Source organism: Conger conger, chromosome 3 (genome assembly GCF_963514075.1).
Source record: "Conger conger chromosome 3, fConCon1.1, whole genome shotgun sequence".
Lineage (NCBI taxonomy): Eukaryota > Metazoa > Chordata > Actinopteri > Anguilliformes > Congridae > Conger > Conger conger.
Window position 1 is genome coordinate 78302644 of NC_083762.1, and position 25000 is coordinate 78327643.

Consider the following 25000-nt stretch of genomic DNA (forward strand, 5'->3'; position numbering starts at 1 on the left):
TGTCTCTATCATCAGTGCTACGTGCCCGTGGCAGGGCCTTGTGTCCTCGGCCAGGCCAGCTGCAGAGTGAGAGGAAGGGGGTGAGGGGACTGGGCGTGTGGGGAAGGCTGGGACACAGGGCCTGTAGGGTCACTCATGTGGACCGGACTCCGCTCGCTCACTTCTGATGTTGTCATTGGCAACGGCACTCAGACGTGTGAGCCGGCAGTGGAGGAAAAGACAGCCCTTCTCTTTCAAGTCTGTCCCAATCCTTACGCCGACAAGTGGAGCGGATGGTGTGTGTGTGTGCTCATGTGTATGTGCGTGTGTGAGTGTGAGTGTGTGAGTGTGAGTGTGTGTGTGTGAGTGTGTCTGCTCATGTGTGTGTGTATGTGTGAGTGAGTGTGTGAGTGTGTGTGTGTGTGTATGTGTGAGTGAGTGTGTGTGAGTGTGTGTGTGTGTGTGTGTGTGTTAGAGTGTGTCTGCTCATGTGTATGTGCATGTGTGTGTGTGAGTGTGTGTGTTTGTGTGTGTGTGTGAGTGAGTGTGTGTGTGTGTGTGTGTGTGTCTGCTCATGTGTATGCGCATGTGTGTGTGTGTGAGTGTGTGTGTGAGTGTGTGGGTATGCTCATGTGTATGTGCATTTGTGAGTGTGAGTGTGAGTGTGCGTGTGTGTGTGTGTCAGAGTGTGTGTGTTGTGATGACTCATTTATCAAAGCTTATCTCTGGGCCATATCTGGGCTAACGAACACCCATGGCAGGAGCACCATTAGCCCAGGCCATGGGAGTGCTGCTCCCCTTACAGAAGCCCCGAGCTCTGCCTCACACTGGCTCCAGCGTGGGCTTCAAAGCAGGTCCACCGGACGGATGAAAAGATGCATTAACTCTGAATGAAAGCACAGACCGCTCTCCTCCAGCTGCATAAACACTCTCTCGGGTCACACAGGTGCCGGCGCCCTCTTTCGGGAGAGAACGCACCCTCCCCTCCGCTGAGCGTCCCTGCTAAAGCTGCTTGTTCCTGTCTGGTTTTTTTTTCTTTCATTTTAATGCTTTTAGGCTTCAGCGTCGCAGATACTGTGTGATTTGAGTGTTCGTTACTGAACGTTCTAATGCTGGTGTAACAGTCACGACTGGTAACTGAGAGGAATGGAACTGTAGAGCACTGATGCTAAGATAGAATTCCCCAAATCCTCAAATCCTTCTCTTCAAAGGGTTAAACATGCACTGAATCTCAAGGGCAATAAAGATTATCTTACGATTAAGTAGGTTTATAAATGCACAAATTCTGGAGTATGATTAATTTATGCCGCTATCAGATTTTAAAAAACGATGTGCGTGCTCCTGCCATCAGCTCTGATGACGAGAGAGACTGACCGATGGAGCTTCCTCAGCTGATGTTTCTGAGGACACCAGCACTGAGTATTTACTTTTTTCTTTTGTGCACCTGTGGCTGCTATTGCTGTTGTCAGTGCCGTAATATTCTTTGCCTGTTGTTGATTAACTACGTGGATGAAGACAACATACATTCTTCACTGAATTTGATCCAACAACCTTTTGCATATGGTAATACACTCAGTGAGCACTTTATTAGGCATTTATTAGACTTCTGCTGCTGTAGCCTATCCATTCTCCTCTGACCTCTCTGCCCATCTGGCACCAACAACCAGTCCATGGTTGAACAATTTCTTCCCCCCATTCTGATGGTTGATGTGAACATTAACTAAAGCTCCTGGCCGTATCTGCATGATTTTATGCATTGCACTGCTGCCAGACGATTGGCTGATTAGATAATCACATGAATAAGTACCTGTACAGGTGTTCCAAATAGAGTGCCCAGTGAGTGTATATATACTAGTGGTAGTCACAACAACAAAAAAAGAAGTTGCAATTCATTAAATTAAATTCCATTCAATTAACTCATTAATACATAACTCTTAATGTTCATTTTAGCTCCTATTGTCTACCATTGAGACTGAACTGATTTTTATTAACACAACAGTGACTTTAAGAAACGCTACCATCTGTTCATTTGCCAGATAGCAAACCTTGGATTTCCCCTGTCACCTTCTTCTCTTGGCTGAGAGTCAATAAACAATCCACCATCTGCTTTAAAACTTTTTAATGGCTAAATGCTCAACGCTGAAATACTACGGCTGTCAAATTAATTTGGCTATAAACACTCTATCTGCACATTGCGGAAGGATCCTGCAATGGAACGAAAGTGAAAATTTTCGGAGTCCGTATCCGGGGACCAGGGTGCTGATGTCACACATTAATGTTGCATAATGACTCCGAACCTGGGTTTTCACCTCAGAGATTGAAGGGTTAATTCCTACAAGATAGTTTCTTATAGGGTGGGGCACTTCCCTCAACCTGTTCTTGTTACTTGATTCATATTTACTGGATCAGTAAATATCAGTCTCCGTAAATCAAATAGCATTTGTTTTGGATTCAAAAATGTTTCTGTGCTCTATTGATCTTGCCTGGCACATTTGGGCCTGTAAGGAGGAGTAGATAGGCAGGGTTTACATGTTTGGGATCATGATGGCTCAGGCAGTAAGAGCAGTCGTCTGGCAGTTGGAGGGTTGCCGGTTCGATCCCCCGCCCGGGCTGTGTCGAAGTGTCCCTGAGCAAGACACCTAACCCCCAAATGCTCCTGACAAGCTGGTCGGTGCCTTGCATGGCAGCCAATCGCTGTCACTGTGTGAGTGTGTGAGTGTGTGTATGAATGGGTGAATGAGAAGCATCAATTGCACAGCGCTTTGGATAAAGGCACTATATAAATGCCAACCATTTACCATTTTCATTTGTTGTAATGCACCAGGCTAGCCGGAGACCCTTCTGTTGATGTGATGTCACGCACTGATGTCACACCCTAATGTTCGTGATTGGCCAATGATGTGCTTCCTTACACAAATGCTAGTGCTCGGCCAATGACGTGCGGCCTTACAGGAATGTTAGTGGTCGGCCAATGACATGCTTCCTTACAGGAATGCTAGTGGTCGGCCAATGACGCGCGTCCTTACCAGGGAGCTGAGGGCCTGCCAGGGGGCCTGAGCCACGCCCAGCTGGTCCAGGATGGAGGAGAAAACGGAGCGCTCCTCAGCGCGGTCGATCTGCTCCGGGCTGGTCCCCAGGATGGTCACCCCGTTCCGGTGCAGCGGCATGGCCAGGTTGTTGGGGATCTGCCCCCCCACGGACACGATGCACCCCTTGCAGCCCTGCAAACGGATCAAACAGAAGATCTGGGCTGTGCCTGGTGCTTCCAAACAGACATACAGTACTACTGCCCTTCTACAGTGCTGAAAACTGAAGAGGCAGAATACTTTCTCTTAAACCCACTATTGGTCTCAGGAGCATGTTGTCTTGTGGCTAAGGAACATGACTGGGACCCAGGAGGTTGGTGGTCCAAGCCCCTGTGTAGCCAAGCAGCTGCCGGGCCATTAAGCAAGGCCCCTAACCCCATATTTCTCCAGGGGGGATTGTGCCCTGCTTAGTCTAATCAACTGTAAGACGCTTTGGATAAAAAGCATCAGACTACTGTAATGTAATGCAGGGCAGCTGCTGAGCGGAACACTGAGGAGGTAGAATACTTCCCCTTTAGCTGTTTTGTATTTTCCTTGATTTACTAAACATGAATTTACAAAATACACGATACCCTCAGATATTGCCAGTTCTCCTCAATTAGGCTATTACTTACACTGTAGGCTGTGTAGGCTAATAAAATCATTGTAATTTGAATTTCAAAATTGTGAACATTTTAATCAATCAACCATTTTATTCCTTTGAAATTGTGGATACACGCACTCTTCGTTCTCCAAACTCAAACTCAGAGAATATTCATGGCAACGATATGCAATGTGCACGTTTTGTCATCTAAACGATGTTGAAGTGCAGGCTTTGCTAACCATCATTGTGGGTTTTGCCGGAAGCTAACCAGTAGTTAACAGAGAGGTGAATCTTTTTTCATTAAGTGTACTTAGTGATTAAAACAGATCACTTTAAACTGAATAATCTGTTACATGAGGTGAAGAAAGAAGCTGAAGCTATGTGTTTACCTGAAGATGGATTATTCAGATCGTTGGCACACTTAATCAAGGGAAAGCACTGAAAACAGGTTGAGATCAATAATCAGTTCCCGGGGTAGTTTTCTGTCTCCTCTCTCTTAAGCCCAGCAGCCACTTATAAAAAAACTCAAATCCATTATCTGTACAGAAAAAGGTTTCTAAAAGTTATTGTGCTTTCCAGTGTGTCTTCTCTGCTTTATGCATTGAGAATAACGCAGGTAAAACACACCTTGGCACTGACGGATAGAGGCTAGGCCTTGCAGTCTTTCACTAATTGGGTCACAGGGTTAAAGCTATAGATCTGAAATGGTGGCACCAGATGATAAGGGGGAGACTACAGGTCAGCAACAAAGCGGTCTATAGCCGAGTGGCGGTTGGTGGTTCATGTCCCGGTGTAGCCACAATAAGATCTAGCCCTTGGGCCCTTGAGCAAGGCCAACCTTAACCCCCACATTGCACCAGGGAGGACTGTTCTCTGCTTAATCTAATCAACTGTAAGTCACTTTGGATAAAAGCATCAGATAATATAACTGAAAAAGCTCACCCCGTAAACGTGAAAAGAGTCTCTGTTCTGCGACTGAGAGACAAGGAGAGGACACGTACAACACGGTAAGCCGCAGTGATCTCCGATTTACCGCGACCTGGGCAGGATTAGTGTGCTTTGTCTTTTTTTTTTCAAGATGGCTACATATGCTAAGGACGCAGGAGAGTAGGAGACATGAAGTTAAGCAGGGGGAGAAGTGGCAGCCGTCTCCACGACAACAACACGCGGGAGCACTCTGCCACTCGAGAGCCCGGCTCCCGCGGTGACCAAACTCCCCCACCGAATCACGTCAGCTCAGTTACAGCTCAGTCTGCCTGGAACGAGGGCCGAGAGACCACCCTGGCAAAAACAAAACACAGGTGGTTTCCCCCCCCCAATTTTTTATAATTATTTATTTTCCTGCCAGATCGTTTTTTTTCTTTGTTCCTCTCCTCCTCCATGTCTGTCCATCTCCCCTCTCTCTCTCTCTCTCTCCGCAGGTTTCTGATAGCTCATGCACTCCGCTCTCTATTACCGCTGAAGTAGCCTCCACTCTGCCGTGTCGAGGGCCACACACCACCAATCACGGCCAAAAACATCCGGCTCCGGGATAAATAAGCTATCCGCTGTCTGTTATCTGTGGAGTAGACGGATGAAGTGGAGCCTGTTATTTTCGCCTTTCTATTTAAAGGGTTTGACAGGACAGGGAGGGGGGGGGGACTGCCTGGCAATGGGTGCGCTGACATGCGTCTCCCAGCAGGGGGCAGCCCACCTTAAACAGTGGCCTCGGCGAGTGGAATCGCTGCTGGCTCAAGTCCAGACCCGACGGCAGGAAACCGCAGCTCAGGACTGCCGCTCACCGAAACCGCTCCGGCCATTTTGGGTCAGAGACAGTTGGACTCGGACAGAGAGCTGCCTTTTGCCGCTTAATATTTGTAATGGATTTTAAATTGGCGCCCACCTGCCTAATGCCCTTTCATGTAAAATATAAATCAATTCAGCCTAAAAATATTGACTGGAATCAGGAATCACTGTTGAGGTTCGGATGTCAGAGTTGAGGTTTGGCTGTGTCCCAGTTGTCTTTCCTTGTTATTTAATTTCATGTATTTATTCATTTAACCAAAAGGTCCTTTGAGGTTAATGATCTCTTATGCAAGAGAGATGTGGCATTGAGGAGTGACTGTATGAAATTACAGTTCAAATGCAAATAACGTCATCTATGCTGGCATGTCAAACACAGCCATGGCTGTGCAGAAAACGGGCAGTTATGATGTTTTTGAACACAGACAGGAACACTAAGTTTCTCTAACGAGATTTGCTTTTGCAAGGTGTTGGATGACTGTGTAAATTTATGACTAAAAATCCTGTTTCCTGTATCTGTAAGTCTGTATTACTTGGCTCTCCACTTTTCCTGCAGTGGATCAGGGAATAGGGAATAGGGAAAAAAGGTTGATTTGACTAAGCAGGAGACAATCCCCCCTCAAGCAATGTGGGGTTAAGGGCCTTGCTCAAGGGCCCAACAGCTTTGCGGATCTTATCTGGCTAGACTGGGGCTTGAACAACCAACCTTCCGTGGCCAAGTACCTTAAAGGTACAATACGTAAGATTTTTGTGTTAAAACATTGTTACAAGACTATAGCAAATCCCTTCCTATCATTGAAAAAGGCTCACTGACATGTTGACTTGCCCTCTGCCTGTGTTTATAGTCCTTAAATTCGGGTTTCAAAATATACAGTTGATGGCTCGACACTCTGTACCAAAACATTGTATAAATGTACAATAATTCAAGCTCTTTGATTGAAAATTAGTTCTAATTGCCGCAGCCAATGGCGTTTCAACGTCAGCGCATTTACAGAGAAGGGGGAGGGATAAACAGCGTTGTGATTTGGAGGTGTTTGTTGCTGCAATTCCATTACCATTAAAAGTCCGAAATGACCCATTGTACCTTTTACCCCGACACTACAGTATCCCTATTTCAAGGGAACAAGGAAACAAGGAGACAAGGAAGGACTATCCGGACCCAGCCCCTGTGCTAAATAAAATAAGAAGGTACCAGAGTGGTGCATCATGGGAAGGTCTCACCTCCTGCTGGGTGATGTCAAGGATGCGCTCCAGGGTCAGCTCCTCGAAGTAGAGTCGGTCGCACTCGTCAAAGTCCGTACTGACCGTCTCGGGGTTGTGGTTGATGACAACTGTGCGTCTGCCCATCTGCCTGAGGGCACGGATGCTGGAGACCGCACACCAGTCGAACTCCACACTGCTGCCTGCAGGGGGCGACATCCGAAAACAGAGCGCTTCGTCTCTGGAGAGCTCCCTTCCCAGAAACCCTTGGGCTCGTTGCAAACGCTTATTTTTCCGGTCCGTGTGGGGCTGTGTGGGTCTGTGTGGGTCTGTGTGGGTCTGTGGGGGTGTGTGTGGGTCTGTGTAGGTCTGTGGGGGTGTGTGAGTGGGTGTGGGGGTGGGTGTGGGTCTGTGTGGGTCTGTGTAGGTCTGTGGGGGTGTGTGTGGGGGTCTGTGTGGGTCTGTGTAGGTCTGTGGGGGTGTGTGGGGGTCTGTGTGGGTCTGTGTGGGTGTGTGTGTGGGTGTGTGTGGGTGTGTGTGTCGGTATACTGTCGGTGTTTATAGGTTTTCGCTCTTGGTTTACCACACCCCCAGAAGGGGGACTTTAGAGCCAGACAGCCAGCACATGCATTACCCCACGGTGGAGGCCACAACCTCTGTTTTACATTCTTTAAATGCGAAAGAACAACATAAATGAGCCATACAGAGGCAGGAGCCCACCAAGAGATAATCTTAGCTCTGAACCTAGCGCATTGCAAGTTCACACTACCTCCCAGGGGAAGTTACCTTGAACAATATTACATTTCAGAGACAGAGAAGCAGTTCCGCCGAAAGCCAGTGTAATAAAATAGATCAACTGGCATTCTGTCGGACGACTACAAAGGGCGGTTTTTTTGTTCTGTCACATTCTGTGTCGAACGGGGAGATTAGATATCAGCCGTGAGAGGGAAGGTACTGTCAAAGCCGATCGTGCCCGGAAACAGGGACTGAGACTGACCGATGTGGTAGGGCCCACAGCCCAGGACCAGGATCGCCTGGTCGGAGAAGTCCAAATCGTGCTCCTGGAGAGAGGAGACAAAACAACAACAATCTAAACTGTTAAACTGTTTAAAGCAGTGGCCTCAGACTCGTTGTCATGGAGGGCCGTGTGTATGCAGGTGTTCATTCCAACCAGTTAATGCTGCCTTAACTGATTCTAATTACTCATTGAGCCGTTAAGCGCAGAATACAAGCAACAGTTGTCATCTCGACAACACAAATAACACAGTTCACTTCATGTGTGCGGACCTACAACCCTAATTCAGCAAATAATTGAACTAATTATATAATCACGATCTGAGGCTGGAATAAAAGCCAGCGTGCACATGGCACTGAGTTTGAGACCAGTGGTTTAATTGCAGGTCTATGTGCTGATGAGTATGGGGATATTGTGAACACGCTCAGATGGACTCACCTGTCCATGATAGGTGCAGTACAGGTAGTTGGTAACGGCAGGGTATTCTGCGGCAAGTGTGTCGATCTGACCCGGAGAAAGCATAATGTTAGAGTAGTGCTACTGCTAGAGCAAGGCTCATCTCACTAGCATTTGACCCAATCACTCACTTACCTTTTCACCTGTTTGACCCACTCTAATGTCCTTACCTGTTTCACACACTCTCATGTTCTCACCTGTTTGACTCAGGGTCTAATGTCCTTACTTGTTTGACCCACTCTACCATCCTTACCGGTTTGATGCACTCTAATGTCCTCACCTGTTTGACTCAGGGTCTAGTGTTCTTACCTGTTTGACGCACTCTAATGTTCTCACCTGTTTGACTCAGGGTCTAGTGTTCTTACCTGTTTGATGCACTCTAATGTTCTCACCTGTTTGACCCAGTGTCTGATGTTCTTACCCTTTTGACCCACTCTAATGTCTTTATCTGTTTGACCCACTCTAATGTTCTTACCTGTTTGACCCACTGTAATTTCCTCACCTGTTTGACCCAGGGCCTGATGTTCTGGCTCAGTCTCAGCTCCCTGGCCTCGGTCTCAGTACACCCCAGGTTCTGGCCCACCTGCCGGTCCGAGAAGCCATCCCTCTTGGCCCTCAGGAGCAGGTCCTGTGATACCGTAGAGCTACAGGAGATCGCAGGAAGGAGATGCCACATAATGCCATCACATATCCCAGCACACAACCATACGTTAGCATTAATACAAGTGCTACTCCAGACAGAGGGATCTGCACAAGGGCTATACCTGCCCAACCCTGTTCCTGGAGATCTACCATCCTGTAGGATTTCACTCCAACCCTAACAAGGCACACCTCATTCAACAGCTAGAGCAGGGCTGCCCAACCCTGTTCATGGAGATCTACCGTCCTGTAGGTTTTCACTCCAATTCTAACAAAGCACACCTCATTCAACAGCTAGAGCAGGGCTGCCCAACCCTGTTCCTGGAGATCTACCGTCCTGTAGGTTCTCATTTCAACTCCAATTTGGCACTGAATCTACTAATTAGCATTGATATCCCAGTGAGATCTCTAGCCGTAGAATGAGGTGTGCTTTGTTAGGGTTGAGGTGAAAACCTACAGGACGGTAGATCTCCAGGAACAGGGTTGGGCAGCCCTGCTCTAGCCGTAGAATGAGGTGTGCTTTGTTAGGGTTGGAGTGAAAACCTACAGGACGGTAGATCTCCAGGAACAGGGTTGGGCAGCCCTGCTCTAGCTGTTGAACGAAGTGTGCTTTGTTAGGGTTGGAGTGAAAACCTACAGGACGGTAGGTTTTCACTCTAAGGAACAAGGTTTGGAACCACTGGCCTAAGAACAACTTTTTTTTCAAATTTATTCAAATCAATATGCAAAGAAAACGGATCTGTCCACTGCTAAATGTGTAAATATCCAAAGATACTTCATGTGGCAGTTCAAGGTATCCCTGATAATAACTATATTAATCAGAACCATAATAATTGACTTGACTGAACATTATTACTGAAGACCCTGTGCTGTCATTATTCATGGCATTTGGCCAAATTCTCACCAAAACGCTCTTTATCTTTACTTTATGTCCAGTACTACAGAGCGTAGGGTGTACAGTAGATATAACTACAAAAAACTAAATATGTTTTCTATATGTATTATTATTTCCTTATTATTATTATCCTAATCAGGGTCGCAGGGGGGCTGGAGCCTATCCCAGCATACATTGGGCAAAAGGCAGGAATACACCCTGGACAGGTCGCCAGTCCATCGCAGGGCACACACACCATTCACTCACACTCATACCTACGGGAAATTTAGACTCTCCAATCAGCCGAACCTGCATGTCTTTGGACTATGGGAGGAAACTGGAGTACCCAGAGGAAACCCACGCAGACACGGGGAGAACGTGCAAACTCCGCACAGAGAGGCCCCGGCCGACGGGGATTCGAACCCATGACCTCTTTGCTGTGAGGCGGCAGTGCTACCCATTGCACCATCCGTGCCACCCATGGAACACAATGTTCCTCAAAAAGAAAACTTCCCTTTTTCAAACATCTCGATGTTGTGCGATGTTTAATCACACTGCATTACTGCGTAGTCAACTTTTACCATAACTTCAGCTAGGCAGCCAAAAAAAACTAAAAGACAAACACACACACACACACACACACACACACACAAACACGCCATTTGATATCACAATCACAATCAAATTATAGCCTTCGTACTGGCCCTCTACAAGCCTGAGAGAAATCAGATACAGGACTGGGTGTCACCACGGTTACCTGTGCATGTCTTATCACTCACATTCAGTACACTATGTAGCTTTTACATGAATGGTCTGGTAGCTCTGTCAAGAGAGCAGGCAGAAACTGATCTTAAATGAACATATATTCTGTGTCACCCTCCCATACACCTGCACTCAGGTTTGAGAATCTGTGACGTGAGAGATTAACTGTAATGGTTAAGTCCTGGCTGGCCTGGTACTCAAACAGTTCTGTGAACTGAGAGGTTAACAGTAATGGTTAAGTCCTGGCTGGCCTGGTACCCAAACAGTTCTGTAAACTGAGAGATTAACTGTAACGGTTAAGTCCTGGCTGGTCTGGTACTCAAACAGTTCTGTAAACTGAGAGGTTAACTGTAACGGTTAAGTCCTGGCTGGCCTGGTACCCAAACAGTTCTGTAAGTGGTAGTCCAGGAAGATCAATACTCCATCAATAACTAAACAGGGCAGGCACACAGAGGACCATCTCTGGAACGAGTGCTTTTAAAAACTCTATTTAATCAATTAAAATTTCATATTTGGGGAAAAAAATGTTCAATAAAAATAGGAAGCAAAAACCCTGTGCCGCCACGTGTATATTTTTTTCACATGCTGAATAATTAAAGAATGTTATAACCGAATCCAAAATGTCAAGTGGATTCAAATCCCGGGGCGTCTCGCTGACTTGGTGGAAAGAAAACATCCCTGACTTTTTTCAGCAGAAAAGCGCACTGCCGGCTCGCACAGTATTGCAGTTGGTCTTTTCCTCACCCGTGTCTACGACGCCCCCGGTGAAACTGCGAGATGGTATTTAATTTGCAGTGTAAGAACATCCTAATTAATATTGCATCTTGTTAATTTAATCTGATTGGGGGCTTTTTCATTCAAGATTATTAACGGAATGTATGCTCTCTTTGATAGTGCAGAAAATGACAAGACTACACCCAGGACCGCCACAGTTACAGCTATGGCTACCATTCCAACTGCTTCTTCTACCAGCATCACCACACATAACATAATACAACACAACACCACATAACATACCATAACACAACATACAGTAACATAACATAACACAACATAACATACAGTTACATACACTCAGTGAGCACTTTATTAGTTATTCATTAGACTTGTTTTTTAGACTGTAGCCTATCCACTTAAGAGGTATGACGCGTTGTGTGTTCAGAGATGCTCTTCTGCATATTTTTATTTGCGTTAGTTTGAACTTCCTGTCAGCTTTGACCAGTCTGGCCCTTCTCAACTGACATTTTTGCATTTTTGCCCGCAGAACTGCTGCTCACTGGATGTTTTTTTTTGCTTCATTCTCTGCAGACTAGAGACTGTAGGGTGTGAAAATCCCAGGAGATCAGCAGTTTCTGAGATACTCAAACCACCCTGTCTGGCACCAACAATCATTCCACGGTCAAAGTCACTTAGATCACATTTCTTCACCATTCTGACATTTGGTCTGAAAAACAGCTGGACCTCTTGACCATGTCAGCATGCTTCTTTGCCACATGACCTACCTAATAAAGTGCTCAGTGAATGTGACATAACATAACATTCGATGACAAGAATAGGTCATTCATCTCAGCAATGCTTGCCTTTGTCTTTCACCCACTGCTTAGTTTGCCTAAAAGCACCGTCTCAAGCCTGGTCTCGAAACCCACCAGAGATGACCTGGCAAGCTATTCCACACGGTGACCCCTCTCCCTGTGAAAAAAGACATCTGCGCGGAAGCACTACCACCACTAGTACAACCAAGGCTACAATCATCGCCGCCTCCTCCGCGGAAAGACAACCACTTCAGCTGCTGCTCCCGCTAATACCGCTACCTGCGTCTCCGTAACAAACCGCCACGGGCGCTGCTATGACCGTCACTGCTGCCAGTGCAATCACTGCTATTACTGCAATCTTCCTCCATTTTGAGTAAGGGCCTCTGTTTTCCTGCGAGAGACGCTGAGGATGGAGCGCGGAGCTGCAGTCTGGGAGATAAAAGACAGAGAGGAGAAGCAAGGCCGGTCGAAGGAGGAGGAGGTGGAAAAAGACGTTCTGTTCCTCTGTGCTAATTGATATGCCTGCCGCGTGCGCGGGGGGGGGGTGTGGGGGAGTGGGGGTGTGGGGGAGGGCTGTGCGGCCCCTCACTGGCCCCGCGACGGCCCCGTCCATTATTAAACACTTACATTAACAACCGCAGACCTGTCGCGGCGCGCTGGAGCAGGCGACGCTGGAACAGGCGACGTTGGGGCGTTCCGGCTCACGTGTTCGCAGACCGCAGGGGGGGCAGAGAAACACGCCTCGCCTCGCCATCTCCCCGTACCCGTCGGCTCCAGCGGGTCAGACCAGAACCGGTAGCGTGTGGGGTTCGGTCCGAAAGGACGGCGAGCCTGCCTGCCTCCGCTGAGCACGCTCAGTAAAACTCAAGATTGCAAGCTTCTCCTTTGTTCCCACCGTTTATGAGAATTAGGTGGGGCAGTCTCACAGACCGTCCCAGACTAGCCTTCAGGCTCTGGGGCCTGTGGTGTGTCTCACTGTGACACGCCGACATGAGTTAGCCACTTCACCTGACAGGCTCTTACAAGGATTGTTTCTTTCAGCAACAGGATGCATATAACACACACACACACACACACACACACACACACACGCACACACACACCGATGGCTCATCCTAGTTGTGCGATAGCGGATGTAAGGCAGATGAGGTCCTCCCTGGCTGAACACATCCACACACTAAACACAAACTACACACTGGAGTGTATAAGGAACAGCAAACGCTTTAAATTAACACAACTGCCGCACACACACACACACACAATTCCACACACATTCCTCTCTCCCAGTCCCTTAATGTGATTTGGTTTCTTCAGGTGAGCTTCGAGTATAAGCCCTGTAGGGTTTTCCAACCTCTGCAGCACAATCGATTCTGCAAATTACTTTGTGTACTTGCATGTGTTCTTTCTTTGTGCAAATAAAAAAATAAATAAAATAAATAAAAACACTGCAGTATTAGCACGAAAAAAAAAAAAAAGTAATTCAATGAAGCCTTGGAGGCATTTTGGAAGGACACTGTGTATTGGCCGTAAAGAACGGTGCAGTGTACAGCTGAACACTGCAGCAAAAAGTCTGTCCTAACAAGCGTTTCAGTCCTGTACTGAAGCTTATCATCTTCCCTTTCTTATGACTATGAGCTTGCTTTAAGTTACTGTTCGCTTACCCCATTGGCAAATCTTGAAATGAGTCAAACCGACTCAGGCTCATTGGCAATAGCTAAATAAAATAAAAAATAAAAATAAAATAAAGGTAATAGAATTTTAAGTCAAATATAATAAAAAAATGCTTGAGACAGACTTGGCATCCCATAGAGTCACCTACAACCTCCAGCAGCCTACGCCCATCACGCCTGTGTAAGCGTTGCTCCAACGCTGTGTAAGCATTGCTCCAACGCTGGGTAAGCGTTGCTCCAACGCTGTGTAAGCGTTGCTCCAACGCTGTGTAAGCATTGCTCCAACGCTGGGTAAGCATTGCATTCCTCAAAAGCGCTCATCTTCTCAGACAGCTGTGGAGCTGGACAGGTGAGAAACTGAGGGCTGTAGGCTCTCAGAAATAAAGGGCTCTCTGGCTTCTCTCCGTAGAATTAGGGATCATCAACTCCGGCCCTCAAGTCCAAATCCAGTCCCTGGTTTTCTTTTCTCCCGGGTAATTACTGGCGCTACTGATTGCCCTGACTGTCTCCACACCTGACTCCCAGGTAAAGGGAGGGTGGAAGACCAGCAGTTCTCAGCCCTCAAGGACCGGGAGTTAATGATCCCTGCCATAGAGGTGGTGTTCTAGTTTATTCACGAAACCCTCTATGAAGTGTGGAAGCTCCCACACAAAGAACCGCTTCGTCCGACAAAGAACCCTTGAGCTTGCCCCTTTTTTCCTGAGAGTGTATATCACCATGATTTTATTTATTTTTCTTCTTGTGGTTTTTACCTCACCCGTTTAAACATACTTGCTTCTTCGGATGGGTAATTTGTTCTTAAACGCCTTCTCGGGAGGCCTTGGCACAAAATGGCAGCGTGACGGCCATTTCCTGGCTCGATGGGGAATACACTCAGAATTTCAATGGGCTGAAATATAAGTAGACGCATTCATTAAATTTTTTCTGAATGCAGGCTTCTCAAAATCGCAATAGAAACTAAAGTTATGATAACAATAACAACTGCAGCGAGCAACCCCGGCCCCCGGGCACCATCTCTGAAAAGTGCGCTGGGTTTCTCTTTAACGAACGGCGTGAAGTTTGCTAACAGTCAAGAGCGTCGGTACCTCCAGACAGCCTCAGTACCATGGACTTTTACTCTGTTTCATCCGCTTTAATAGCTCCCTTCCAGGGAGAGCAGACTCCGGTGCGAAAACAGCATCCACTCGGGAGTTTGGAGCGACGGGAATTTCGCCGGAAGCGTGCGGGGGTGCGATCCCGCTCGTCGAGAGCAGTGGAGAGGGGCGGGAAAATGTCACGGAAAGGTTTTTTGGGAGTGAATGTGGGAGTGACTCAGGCTCGCCGGGGGAGCGGAGTCGCCCTTCCTCCCCGTAAAGAGCAGAGCGCCGTCTCAGCCTTTTCACGCCAGACAGTCTTGTTCTTTAATTAACCGTGTTTTAAAGAATACAGGATTCTTTTGTGCGCACCCATTAGCACCATTGTCAAGATAAATCTTTGTACAGGGATCCCTTTGTTCTTTCTGTCTTGGTGAATATCTTTTAATTTATTGTATTATTCGATTTCCCCACCGCCTTGTTTTTTTTTGTGAGTTTGGGAATGGGCTTTGCGCATCCTTTCAGTGCCACCTAGTGGTGCAAATTATTCACTGCAGGTCTGAGGAAAATCAGTGACCTCCCTCACAAGTCTTCTTCGGTTTCGTTCAAAAGCAGCAGCGCACGTACGACACTGAAAAAGCAGCCGCGCGTTCCTGCGCGAGATTAATGTCGGCGTTTCTCCTCCCTTACCTGTCGAACTTTCCCAGGTGCTGCTCCAGCTCTGTGATGCGGCGTAGCTTGTGCAGGAACCACTTGTCGATCGCCGTGAGCTGGTGAATCTGCTCCACGCTGACACCGCTGTGAAGGGCCTGGGGTGTAAGAGAAGAAAGGAGAAAAACTACAACTCCCACTGCTCTTTATTAGGTAGACCTGTCCACCAGCTTGTTAATGCAAATATTGAATCAGCCAATCATGTGGCAGCAACCAAATACATAAAAGCATGCCGATGGTGGTCAAGAGGTTCAGCTGTTGTTCAGACCAAATGTTAGAATGGGGATGAAATGTGATCTAAGTGACTTTGACCGTGGAATGATTGTTGGTGCCAGACAGGGTGGATTGAGTATCTCAGAAACTGCTGATCTCCGGGGATATTCACGCACATCAGTCTCTTGAGTTTACAGAGAATGGTGCAAATAACAAAACACATCCAGTGAGCAGCAGTTCTGTGGGCAAAAACACGCTGTTAATGAGAGAGGTCAGAAGAGAATGGGCCAGACTGGTCAAAAGCTGACAGGAAGGTGACAGTATAATAACCACACATTACAACAGTGGTATGCAGAAGAGCATCTCTGAACACACAACGCATAAAATCTCTAAGTGGATAGGCTACAGCAGCAGAAGAACAATAAGTAAAAAAAATACCTAATAAAGTGCTCACTGAGTGTATATGACTCACTGCAATACGGCTAAAAACCTCACTCTGCATCCCACTGATTGGCCACTCAACTGGCGGCGCCTCTCGCATGTTAATCGCAGGCAGTGAGCCAGCCCAGGCTCCGCCCCTCCAGAACTACCCTTAGATGCACCGTTGCCGTGGCGCAGAGGGTTTCCGAGGCCCTCAGCCAATCAGCGCGGGGCAATCGACAGCCCGTGAAGTAATGGGAGACATAACCAGCTCAGAATGAAATTACCCGCCCAGGGAAAGAGGTGATATTACAGTAGAAGTATTGCAGGGATAACCTTGAGAGTTATTGATGTTTTTCAGAGTAATATGATTTGGCCCATTACTTCTAAATAAATCTGCCAGCATCAATAATTTCATTTCGACACTTGTGAGATATTCCCTTCTCAGACTGCAGAAGGCTGCTTGTTTTATTTTTTTTGCATTTATTTATTTCTGTTCTGAGGTGATATCTTCAAGGAGAGTTTTTTTTTTTTTTTTTTTTAAGGTGCAATAACACTGCCCAGCGTTCTCAGGTTGGTCTGTTACTAGGGTTACCATGTGATGGGCGGTTGAACAAAGACAGAAAACTGTCCCCAGACAGAGACAACAATGCACCTGTCTTTTTCTATTAGCATCAGAAATTGGCACAAGTCGTTCTCATTTCCCTGTCCGACACCGTCTAGCTCCGAAGGTCCTTCTTAATAAAGAGCAATCTCCGGCTAAGTGGCACACTCAGATTAAAAGACAATTAAGCCATTTAGCGATACAGTATGTGTCTTGAATCAAGGCCGATCTGACAAATTAAACACTACGCTAATCGCTTAGCGGGGACTGGAGTGCGTTGGCCCATCTCTGGGTAAAACTGGGCCTGTTTATTTTTTGAGGGGTGGGTAGGGACCAGACCTGGGTCAAGTACGTCATTGTTTAGCATTCAAATACTTTCATACTCTTTCCTGAGCTTGTCAGTTGCATTGTAACTTTTGAAATACTCTCAAACCCCGCCTTCTCGTCCTCATGGTTGGCTGAATTCCACCAATTGTGCAAGTATTTGAATCCAAAACAATAATGAATTTGACCAATGTCTGGTAGGGACATGTTCTTGGGGGGTTGGTGGGGTGAAAGGCCTAACCTTTGCCACGGAGAAGATTCAGGAGCGATATGTTCTTTGAGTCATGACTGAGATGACAGATTCAACACTATGCCAAAGGCTTAGCAGTCATAATTGGTCATAATTGGACATGGTGGTGGAGGGGGCGTGTTGTTGGGGGGTGAAAGGCCTAACCTTTGCCAGGGAGAAGATTCAGGAGCGATATGTTCTTTGAGTCATGACTGAGATGACAGATTCAACACTATGCGAAAGGTTTAGCAGTGACTGTAGAGTTTTGTCACTGGTCATAATTGGACATGGTGGTGGAGGGGGGGTGTTGTTGGGGGTTAAAAGGCCCCACCTTTGCCAGGGAGAAGATTCGGGTGCTGGAGGGCACTGCCAGGTCCCGCTGCAGGTCCTGCTGGGCTTCCCAGGCTTTCTTGAGGGGCAGATGGGGCACGAAACCGTCCACCGAGGGGTGGCACATCCTCAGGGCCTTCTGGATGCTCTCCTCAAAGGTGCGCCCCACTGCCATCACCTAGGAGACGCAGAAACATTACACCAACCTTCAGGGTCCCAGTCAAACACTTTAGCCAGTAGGCTACAGACTGCCCCCAGATATTCTTCTCATTAGACACTTTTACCCAAAGCAGCATACAGGACTATGAATGCATACACTGTTTCAGCATATGTAAATTGCTTCAGTGTAGTTGTACAAAATGGATGCTAAATAAAAATGTGAAAAGTTGTGTAGCTCTGGACAAAGAGTGTCTGCTAAATTCAAGTTATTCGGCTACTAAAAACATGGCTCATGGCTGACATGATTAGCACTGATCAGAGATCAGTGGATCAGGCTGCAGTCGCCCCCCCGGGTGTGACTCAGGGCATGTGTGTGACTCAGGGGGTGTGTGCGTGACTCAGGGGGTGTGTGTGTGTGACTCGGGGGTGTGTGTGTGACTCGGGGGTGTGTGTGTGACTCAGGGTGTGTGTGTGTGTATCTGGGGGTGTGTGTGTGACTCGGGGGTGTGTGCGTGACTCTGGGGGTGTGTGCGTGACTCTGGGGGTGTGTGCGTGACTCGGGGGTGTGTGTGTGACTCGGGGGGGTGTGTGTGACTCAGGGGGTGTGTGCATGACTCAGGGCGTGTGTGTGTGTGACTCAGGGGGTGTGTGTGTGACTCGGGGGGTGTGTGTGTGACTCGGGGGTGTGTGTGTGACTCAGGGGGTGTGTGTGTGACTCGGGGGGTGTGTGTGTGACTCGGGGGTGTGTGCGTGACTCTGGGGGTGTGTGCGTGACTCGGGGGTGTGTGTGTGACTCGGGGGGGTGTGTGTGTGTGACTCAGGGGGTGTGTGTGTGACTCGGGGGTGTGTGTGTGTGACTCAGGGGGTGTGTGTGTGGCTCAGGGGGTGTGTGTGACTCGGGGTGTGTGTGTGACTCGGGGTGTGTGTGTGACTCGGGGTGTGTGTGTGACTCGGGGTGTGTGTGTGACTCAGGGTGTGTGCGTGACTCGGGGTGTGTGCGTGACTCAGGGGGTGTGTGTGACTCAGGGTGTGTGCGTGACTCGGGGTGTGTGCGTGACTCAGGGTGTGTGTGTGACTCGGGCCCCCCCCCCCCCCCTCACCTCCCCCACACTCTTCATGGCACTGCCGATCTCGCGCGACATGCCGTGGAAGCGGTCCAGGTCCCAGCGGGGGACCTTGGTGACGATGTAGTCCAGGCTGGGCTCGAAGCAGGCCGTGGTCTTCTCCGACACGGCGTTCCTGATCCCCGGGAGCAGGATGCCGAGGGCCAGCTTCGCCGCCACGAAGGCCAGGGGGTACCTGAGGACGCGCGGGCGGTCGATGAAACCCTCCTCACAGTCAGACGCGGAGACCCACAGCGCTCTCTCAGAGCTGTCGAGAAGGGGCACGGCGAAGCGAGCCACCGCCCGAGAAACGCTACTGCTTTTATTGATCTCTTTCCCTGCTTGTGTACCGACCATCCCCTCTTTATCTCCCCCCTCCATCCATCCATCCTTTTATGTGTTTCTCTGCACAGATGGCTCTGTGACAGTGGGGCTGCACACCAGCCAGCTAACATCAGCAAACCATAATGAACACATTATCCCACGCCGTATGTGTGTCTGGTTCAAGCCCCAGTGCAGCCACCATAAAATCAATGCAGCTGTTGGGCCCTTGAGCAAGGCCCTGAACCCCACATTGCTCCAGGGGGGATTGTCCCCTGCTCAGTCAAATCAACTGTAAGCCACTTTGGATAAAAGTGTCAGCTAAATAACAGTAATGTCCGTAATTAACATTATCAGAGCCATGCAGTACATTACAGTAGTAAACTTGAACAAGCAGATGGCATCTCTTTAACAGTGCCTGCACTGATGATGTGGGCATTTCTCTCTGTATACACGAGGGAATTTGAACTTCCCCCATCTGGGAGATAATTCTGTGTCCCTCAGATCTAAAGCAACAGACACACACTTTTATTTCATCTTCCATGAACAGCAGAGAGAGCTGGAGGCTTTTCTCAAATTCTCAAAGTCCATCGACTGTCAGTTAGAGTTGATAGACAGCTAGAGCCGCCGTTTAGACTTCCTGTTTCTTGTTCCGTATTTATTTATTTATTTACATAATTTTGGTGCAATACGCGGGGCTGCACCGTTCCCACCCGCGTTTTTGGAAAGTCCAATTATCTGCGAGCAGAGGCGCGTTCATGCGTGCGCCCCCGGGTGGATCGGGGAGAGGCGCAGACATCTGTGGTTCTCCTCCCAAACGTGCGGTTCTGCCAGCTGCTCTTTATCACACCGCAGACCGCAGCCAAACCCGCTGAGCCGAGCCAGAGAAAGAGCCTTCATACGCGGTTCTGACAGGCGGTCCGCGGGCCCCGGACCAGCCAGCGCCGGCCCCTGAGGAGCCATGAAACACAGACCCCCATCCAGTGAACCCTGCCAGACCCCCATCATTACGCACTGCCCTATGGAGCTACCGCTCACACCTGGCACCTGGCTGCCCCTGTACCTCCATATCTCACCGCTATAATTAGCCGTGTGTATGCCAAAGGTTAGAGCTGCACTTATGCCTGTAGCGTAGCATAGCGGTTAAGGTACATGACTGGGACTCGCAAGGTCGCTGGCTCGATCCCCGGCGTAGCCACAATAAGATCAGCACAGCCGTCGGGCCCTTGAGCAAGGCCCTTAACCCTGCATTGCTCCAGGGGAGGATTTTCACCTGCTTAGCATAATCAACTATACGTAGCTCTGGATAAGAGCGTCTGCCAAATGCCATTAATGTAATGGGTTCAGGTTTTATCTGCGCCATCACTCTAACACTTGGAACTGTATCCTCTCGGGTCTTCAGTGCACTTGTCCCTGGTCATGATTTGCACTATATAAATGGTAAATGGCAGGCATTTATATAGCGCCTTTATCCAAAGCGCTGTACAATTGATGCTTCTCCATTCACCCATTCATACACACACTCACACACCGACGGCGATTGGCTGCCATGCAAGGCCCCGACCAGCTCGTCAGGAGCATTTGGGGGTTAGGGGTCTTGCTCAAGGACACCTCGACACAGCCCGGGCGGGGGATCGAACCGGCAACCCTCCGACCGCCAGACGACTGCTCTTACTGCCTGAGCCACGTCGCCCCTATATTGTACGTCGCTCTGGATACGAGCGCCTGATAAATGACTGTAATGCGGGGTTTGCTCTTCCGGAGAGTATTTCACAGGTTCAAATGCACCAGACAAGCTCAGTCAAGCGTGGTAAAGTACTTAAAGGCAAACAATTACGTATTCGACCCAGGTCTGGAACAGTGCAGTGTAACCAGTTAAAAGGGACCGCGTTGAGACCAAAGGATGAAATAGTTCCTGCATGCTATGAGCGGGCAGCCCTCATTTCTTCCAGCTGCGCTTACTTTCCCAGAAGTTTGTTTCAGAGTTAAGGCGAGCGTGTAAATCTTCTAGCAGCGAGTGAAAGGACAGCAAACGTACATTACTGCCTTGTTCTCAGCCGTGCGTCAAAGTTACTCTCAGGCCGTTCTCAGACCTGAAGCTTGCGGAGACGTTCAACTCTAACGCTAACAACCACGGTCCTTCAGGAAGATTTAGAGAAGTATCCCGACTCTTTTTCTGGGTGCACTGACAGGCCGAAGCAATTAATGTAGCAGTCATGGCAGAGGGATGTGAGAGACATCTTCATTGTTTTAGGCAATAGCCAAGAAATACTCGACTGACCTACAGTATACGACTCGGAAAGCAACTTTCATGGAGAAGACGTCGAAATTAGCCTCTACAAACGTGTCCCGGGTTTGCAGAGTGATGGGAACGGGTGATGCAGTCAAGACTTTGTTATCTTAACGAGACCGAATAAGGATTTTAGCATTCTGGCAACAGACACTCAAAACGAAAGCCCATCGAAGAAGGAAGAACGGGTGTCAGAGATTTCAACAAAGGCCAGACCGACTTCAAAACAGAAAAGTTAACCAAGTCCGACACGCAGTATCCCCAATATGCACTTGCACGGAATTGCAATTTTTCAAGGATGACCAGTGCTTGGAGAAATGTCGAGAAGTGGATAGTTTGAAAGCCAAAAACCTGCATTAATTTTTCAGAAGAAATTCTGAGGCGCATATCTTATCTTCCAAGGGAACAAAATGCTTGTGAATGGTGCCAGGAAGGGACAGACGTATAAACGGCACTCATGTGTAGATTGGGAGAACACAATTAACTAATTACATACTGTAATTAAGGGAAACACCATTCACTAATGGCCACATTCCCTCCCTGAAGCCTTGTTGTGAGCAATCCACTAATTAGGGATCAGAAAAGTATCAGGTACTGCAGGCGCAAAGCAATAATCAGAGATCAAAGAAAATGATCGAGTCAAGGCAGCTAGCGATTCTGATTGCGAAGTATATGGAGCACGGACGGTAGTTGTCAGGACCCTTAACAGTTATGGCTGCAATCAAGGAAATAAGCCCAAAGCAATGGAGCGATGCCATCAAGGATGTGCCTCCCACAGAAAAAACCCCACAGTGCAATAAGTTAGACCCGTTATTCGTTAGCGTAGCATAGTGAAACAAGCCAAACGGGCTTCGCTAATTGTCCATACAAAATGTTCAAAGGGTATTAGCCAGCCTGATTTTGCATACTGATTCAGACAAAATCAACACACAGTTGAGAAACAGAAAGTGTTCAGGCAAGAACGATCAGGATTTTAACTTTCAACACTCCTAACCCCACCCTCCCATGCCTTGTTAACCCTTTGAGGTACCCTAAACATGTGATTAGAATGTTCTTAACTGAACATTCCAACGCTGATGTAACAATCACCACCGTATTGTAGAAAGCAGTGGAGTTCTAGAACATCAGAATCTTAGGATTCTGAAAAATCATTCCAGGAAAAACTGTACTCTTGGGAAAGGGGCGAAGGTGGCGCGCCTCACCCCGTTGCCTTGGAGGCGAGGGCAGAGCTTCGCGACAGGCGGGCGTTGACCTCGATGATGCGGTACTCCAGGGAGGAAGGGTGCAGGGCGTACTGGATGTTGCACTCGCCCACGATGCCCAGGTGACGTACCACCTTGATGGCGGTCTCCCGCAGCATGTGGTACTCCTCGTTGGACAGGGTCTGGCTGGGCGCCACCACGATGGAGTCCCCTGAAGGGAGGAAGAGAGAGAGAGAGGAAGGGAGGGAGAGAGGAAGAGAGGGAGAGAGAATATGTAAGAGAAAGTTATAGAGCTTATGAAATTAGTTTGTCAACTGTATACAAGAACAGCGGTGCATCCTAATGAACCACATCATCATATATTTATTATATACCATGAGTTATAGCAAAAGCACTGTAAACCATTTGGCTAATGAAGTAATTGGAAGCAAACCAAAGCAACTTGAAGCTAAGCAATTGTTCTGTGTGTTGATCAGTTGCAAACATCTTCTATGCCATACTAAGCTTGTCTGGTGTATTGGAACCAATGGATTATAATCAAAACGAGTGAAATCTGCCTTTTGGTCCTCTTTGTTGGCTCATTGGCACCTAGGCAAGATCAATCGAGCACAGGGAAGGGTTTACGTATTTGACCCAGGTCTGATGTTGTGGATGGGACTGTAGCTTGCGGCGGGCAGTCAGATCTACGGGGATGGGAGCAGCAGCACCTGTATGGATGCCCAGAGGGTCAAAGTTCTCCATGTTGCAGACGGTGACGCAGTTGTCGGCCACGTCCCGGACCACCTCGTACTCCACCTCCTTCCAGCCCAGCAGAGACTTCTCCACCAGGATCTGACAGCTCACAGCCAGGGCCTGAGACAGACCCAGGAGGCACTCAGGACAAGGCCTCCGGCCAACACTCTCAGACACAGGGGTACAGTGGAGGTACAGAGGAGGTCCCAAAGTCTGAGACCACATTTTGCATTCTTTTCTAATTTAATACAAACCTTTTCATTACTAAATGATATTATCAGCATAACAATTGGAGTGAAATGTTAAACTTCACAACTGGCTTTTGTTAGTCTTCAAGTGCTCCCATAAATGTTCTCAGTGGGGTTTGAGGTCAGGTGATTGTGGATTGTGTAGCACTCCCTGCTCTTCTTTGGTCTTCAAGTAGATATTGCAAAGCTTTGAAGTAACTTTCATTTGTTTTAATCTTTTTTCAAAATCCTAAAACCTTCTGTTTACTTCCAGGATTACACAGATTTTCAATGTGGTCTCAGACTTTGGACCCCACTGTACATTTTCATTCTATTGCTGCCGGGACAGCTGTCGGAAACAGGAGGGCTGATTGCGGTTGCTATCTGAACGGAAAACGGAAACACGACTTCCTTAAAAACTAGAGTTACATCAGTTACTCAGACTGGACATTATATTCAGAGCAGGTTCTAAGCATAGGCGACATAGGCGATTGCCTAGGGCCTCATCTGTCTGGAGGGGCCCAAAGGTCCGTAAATTGCAAAACCCCCATGTGCCTGTATAGGACATAACTCAGAAAGGGGCCTCCACAGAAAATTTGGCTGAGGGACTCCAATAGTTTAGAACCGGCCCTGATTATATTGTCTGATCAGGAACACAAACCATCCATCCATCCATCCATTATCTGAACCCGCTTATCCTGATCAGGGTCGCAGGGGGGCTAGAGCCTATCCCAGCATACATTTGGCGAAAGGCAGGAATACACCCTGGACAGGTCGCCAGTCCATCGCAGGGCACACACACCATTCACTCACATACTCACACACTCACACACTCCCACACTCATACCGACAGGCAATTTAGACTCTCCAATCAGCCTAACCTGCATGTCTTTGGACTGTGGGAGGAAACCCACGCAGACACGGGGAGAACATGCAAACTCCGCACAGAGAGGCCCCGGCCGACGGGGATTCGAACCCAGGACCTCCTTGCTGTGAGGCAGCAGTGCTACCCACTGCACCATCCGTACAAAAACCTGACATTATAATAGGTCGAAAAATGGGAGTTCCAACGTCTGTAACTCAAGACTCATACAGTCATCGATCGGGTCTCGTCCACACGCCGTGTCTCAGAGTGAACGTGGGGTCCTGCTCACCTTCCTGGCCGTCTCCTCCAGCCTCTCCTTGTTATGGCAGAGGCCCGACCCCAGCCCCCCCAGGGCGTAGGCGGACCGGAGCATGACGGGGTACCCGATCTGATCCGCCGCTTTCAGGGCGTCCGCCACCTGCGGGGTACACGCCATGAAGCCTCGTGAACACGGCGCCTTTTCAAAATAACAACGTGCTGACCACTGGAATCTTAGCCATAGAGCACTGGTGCATTCTGCAGGCGGTGTCACAAACACTTTCAGCCGGAGTTCCACAGCTTGGCAGAGCCAAGGCTTCTGGGAAGTGGAGTTCCACAGCTTGACCGAGCCAAGGCTTCT

At 48.3% G+C, this 25000-nt stretch overlaps 1 protein-coding gene across 1 annotated transcript in view; it reads right to left on the reverse strand.

Annotated features, from left to right (window-relative positions):
- The window catches only part of cps1 (carbamoyl-phosphate synthase 1, mitochondrial), a 73371-nt gene that overhangs the window by 33499 nt on the left and 14872 nt on the right, over positions 1-25000 (reverse strand). The window contains exons 16-26 of the mRNA XM_061234312.1: positions 24671-24799; positions 23265-23409; positions 22558-22768; positions 18742-18940; positions 17484-17660; positions 15342-15460; positions 8604-8745; positions 8084-8149; positions 7628-7691; positions 6652-6833; positions 3006-3200 (exon numbers count right to left, since the gene is read on the reverse strand). Coding sequence (XP_061090296.1) covers positions 3006-3200; positions 6652-6833; positions 7628-7691; positions 8084-8149; positions 8604-8745; positions 15342-15460; positions 17484-17660; positions 18742-18940; positions 22558-22768; positions 23265-23409; positions 24671-24799 — 1629 coding nt within the window. The remainder of the gene's footprint in view (positions 1-3005; positions 3201-6651; positions 6834-7627; positions 7692-8083; positions 8150-8603; positions 8746-15341; positions 15461-17483; positions 17661-18741; positions 18941-22557; positions 22769-23264; positions 23410-24670; positions 24800-25000) is intronic.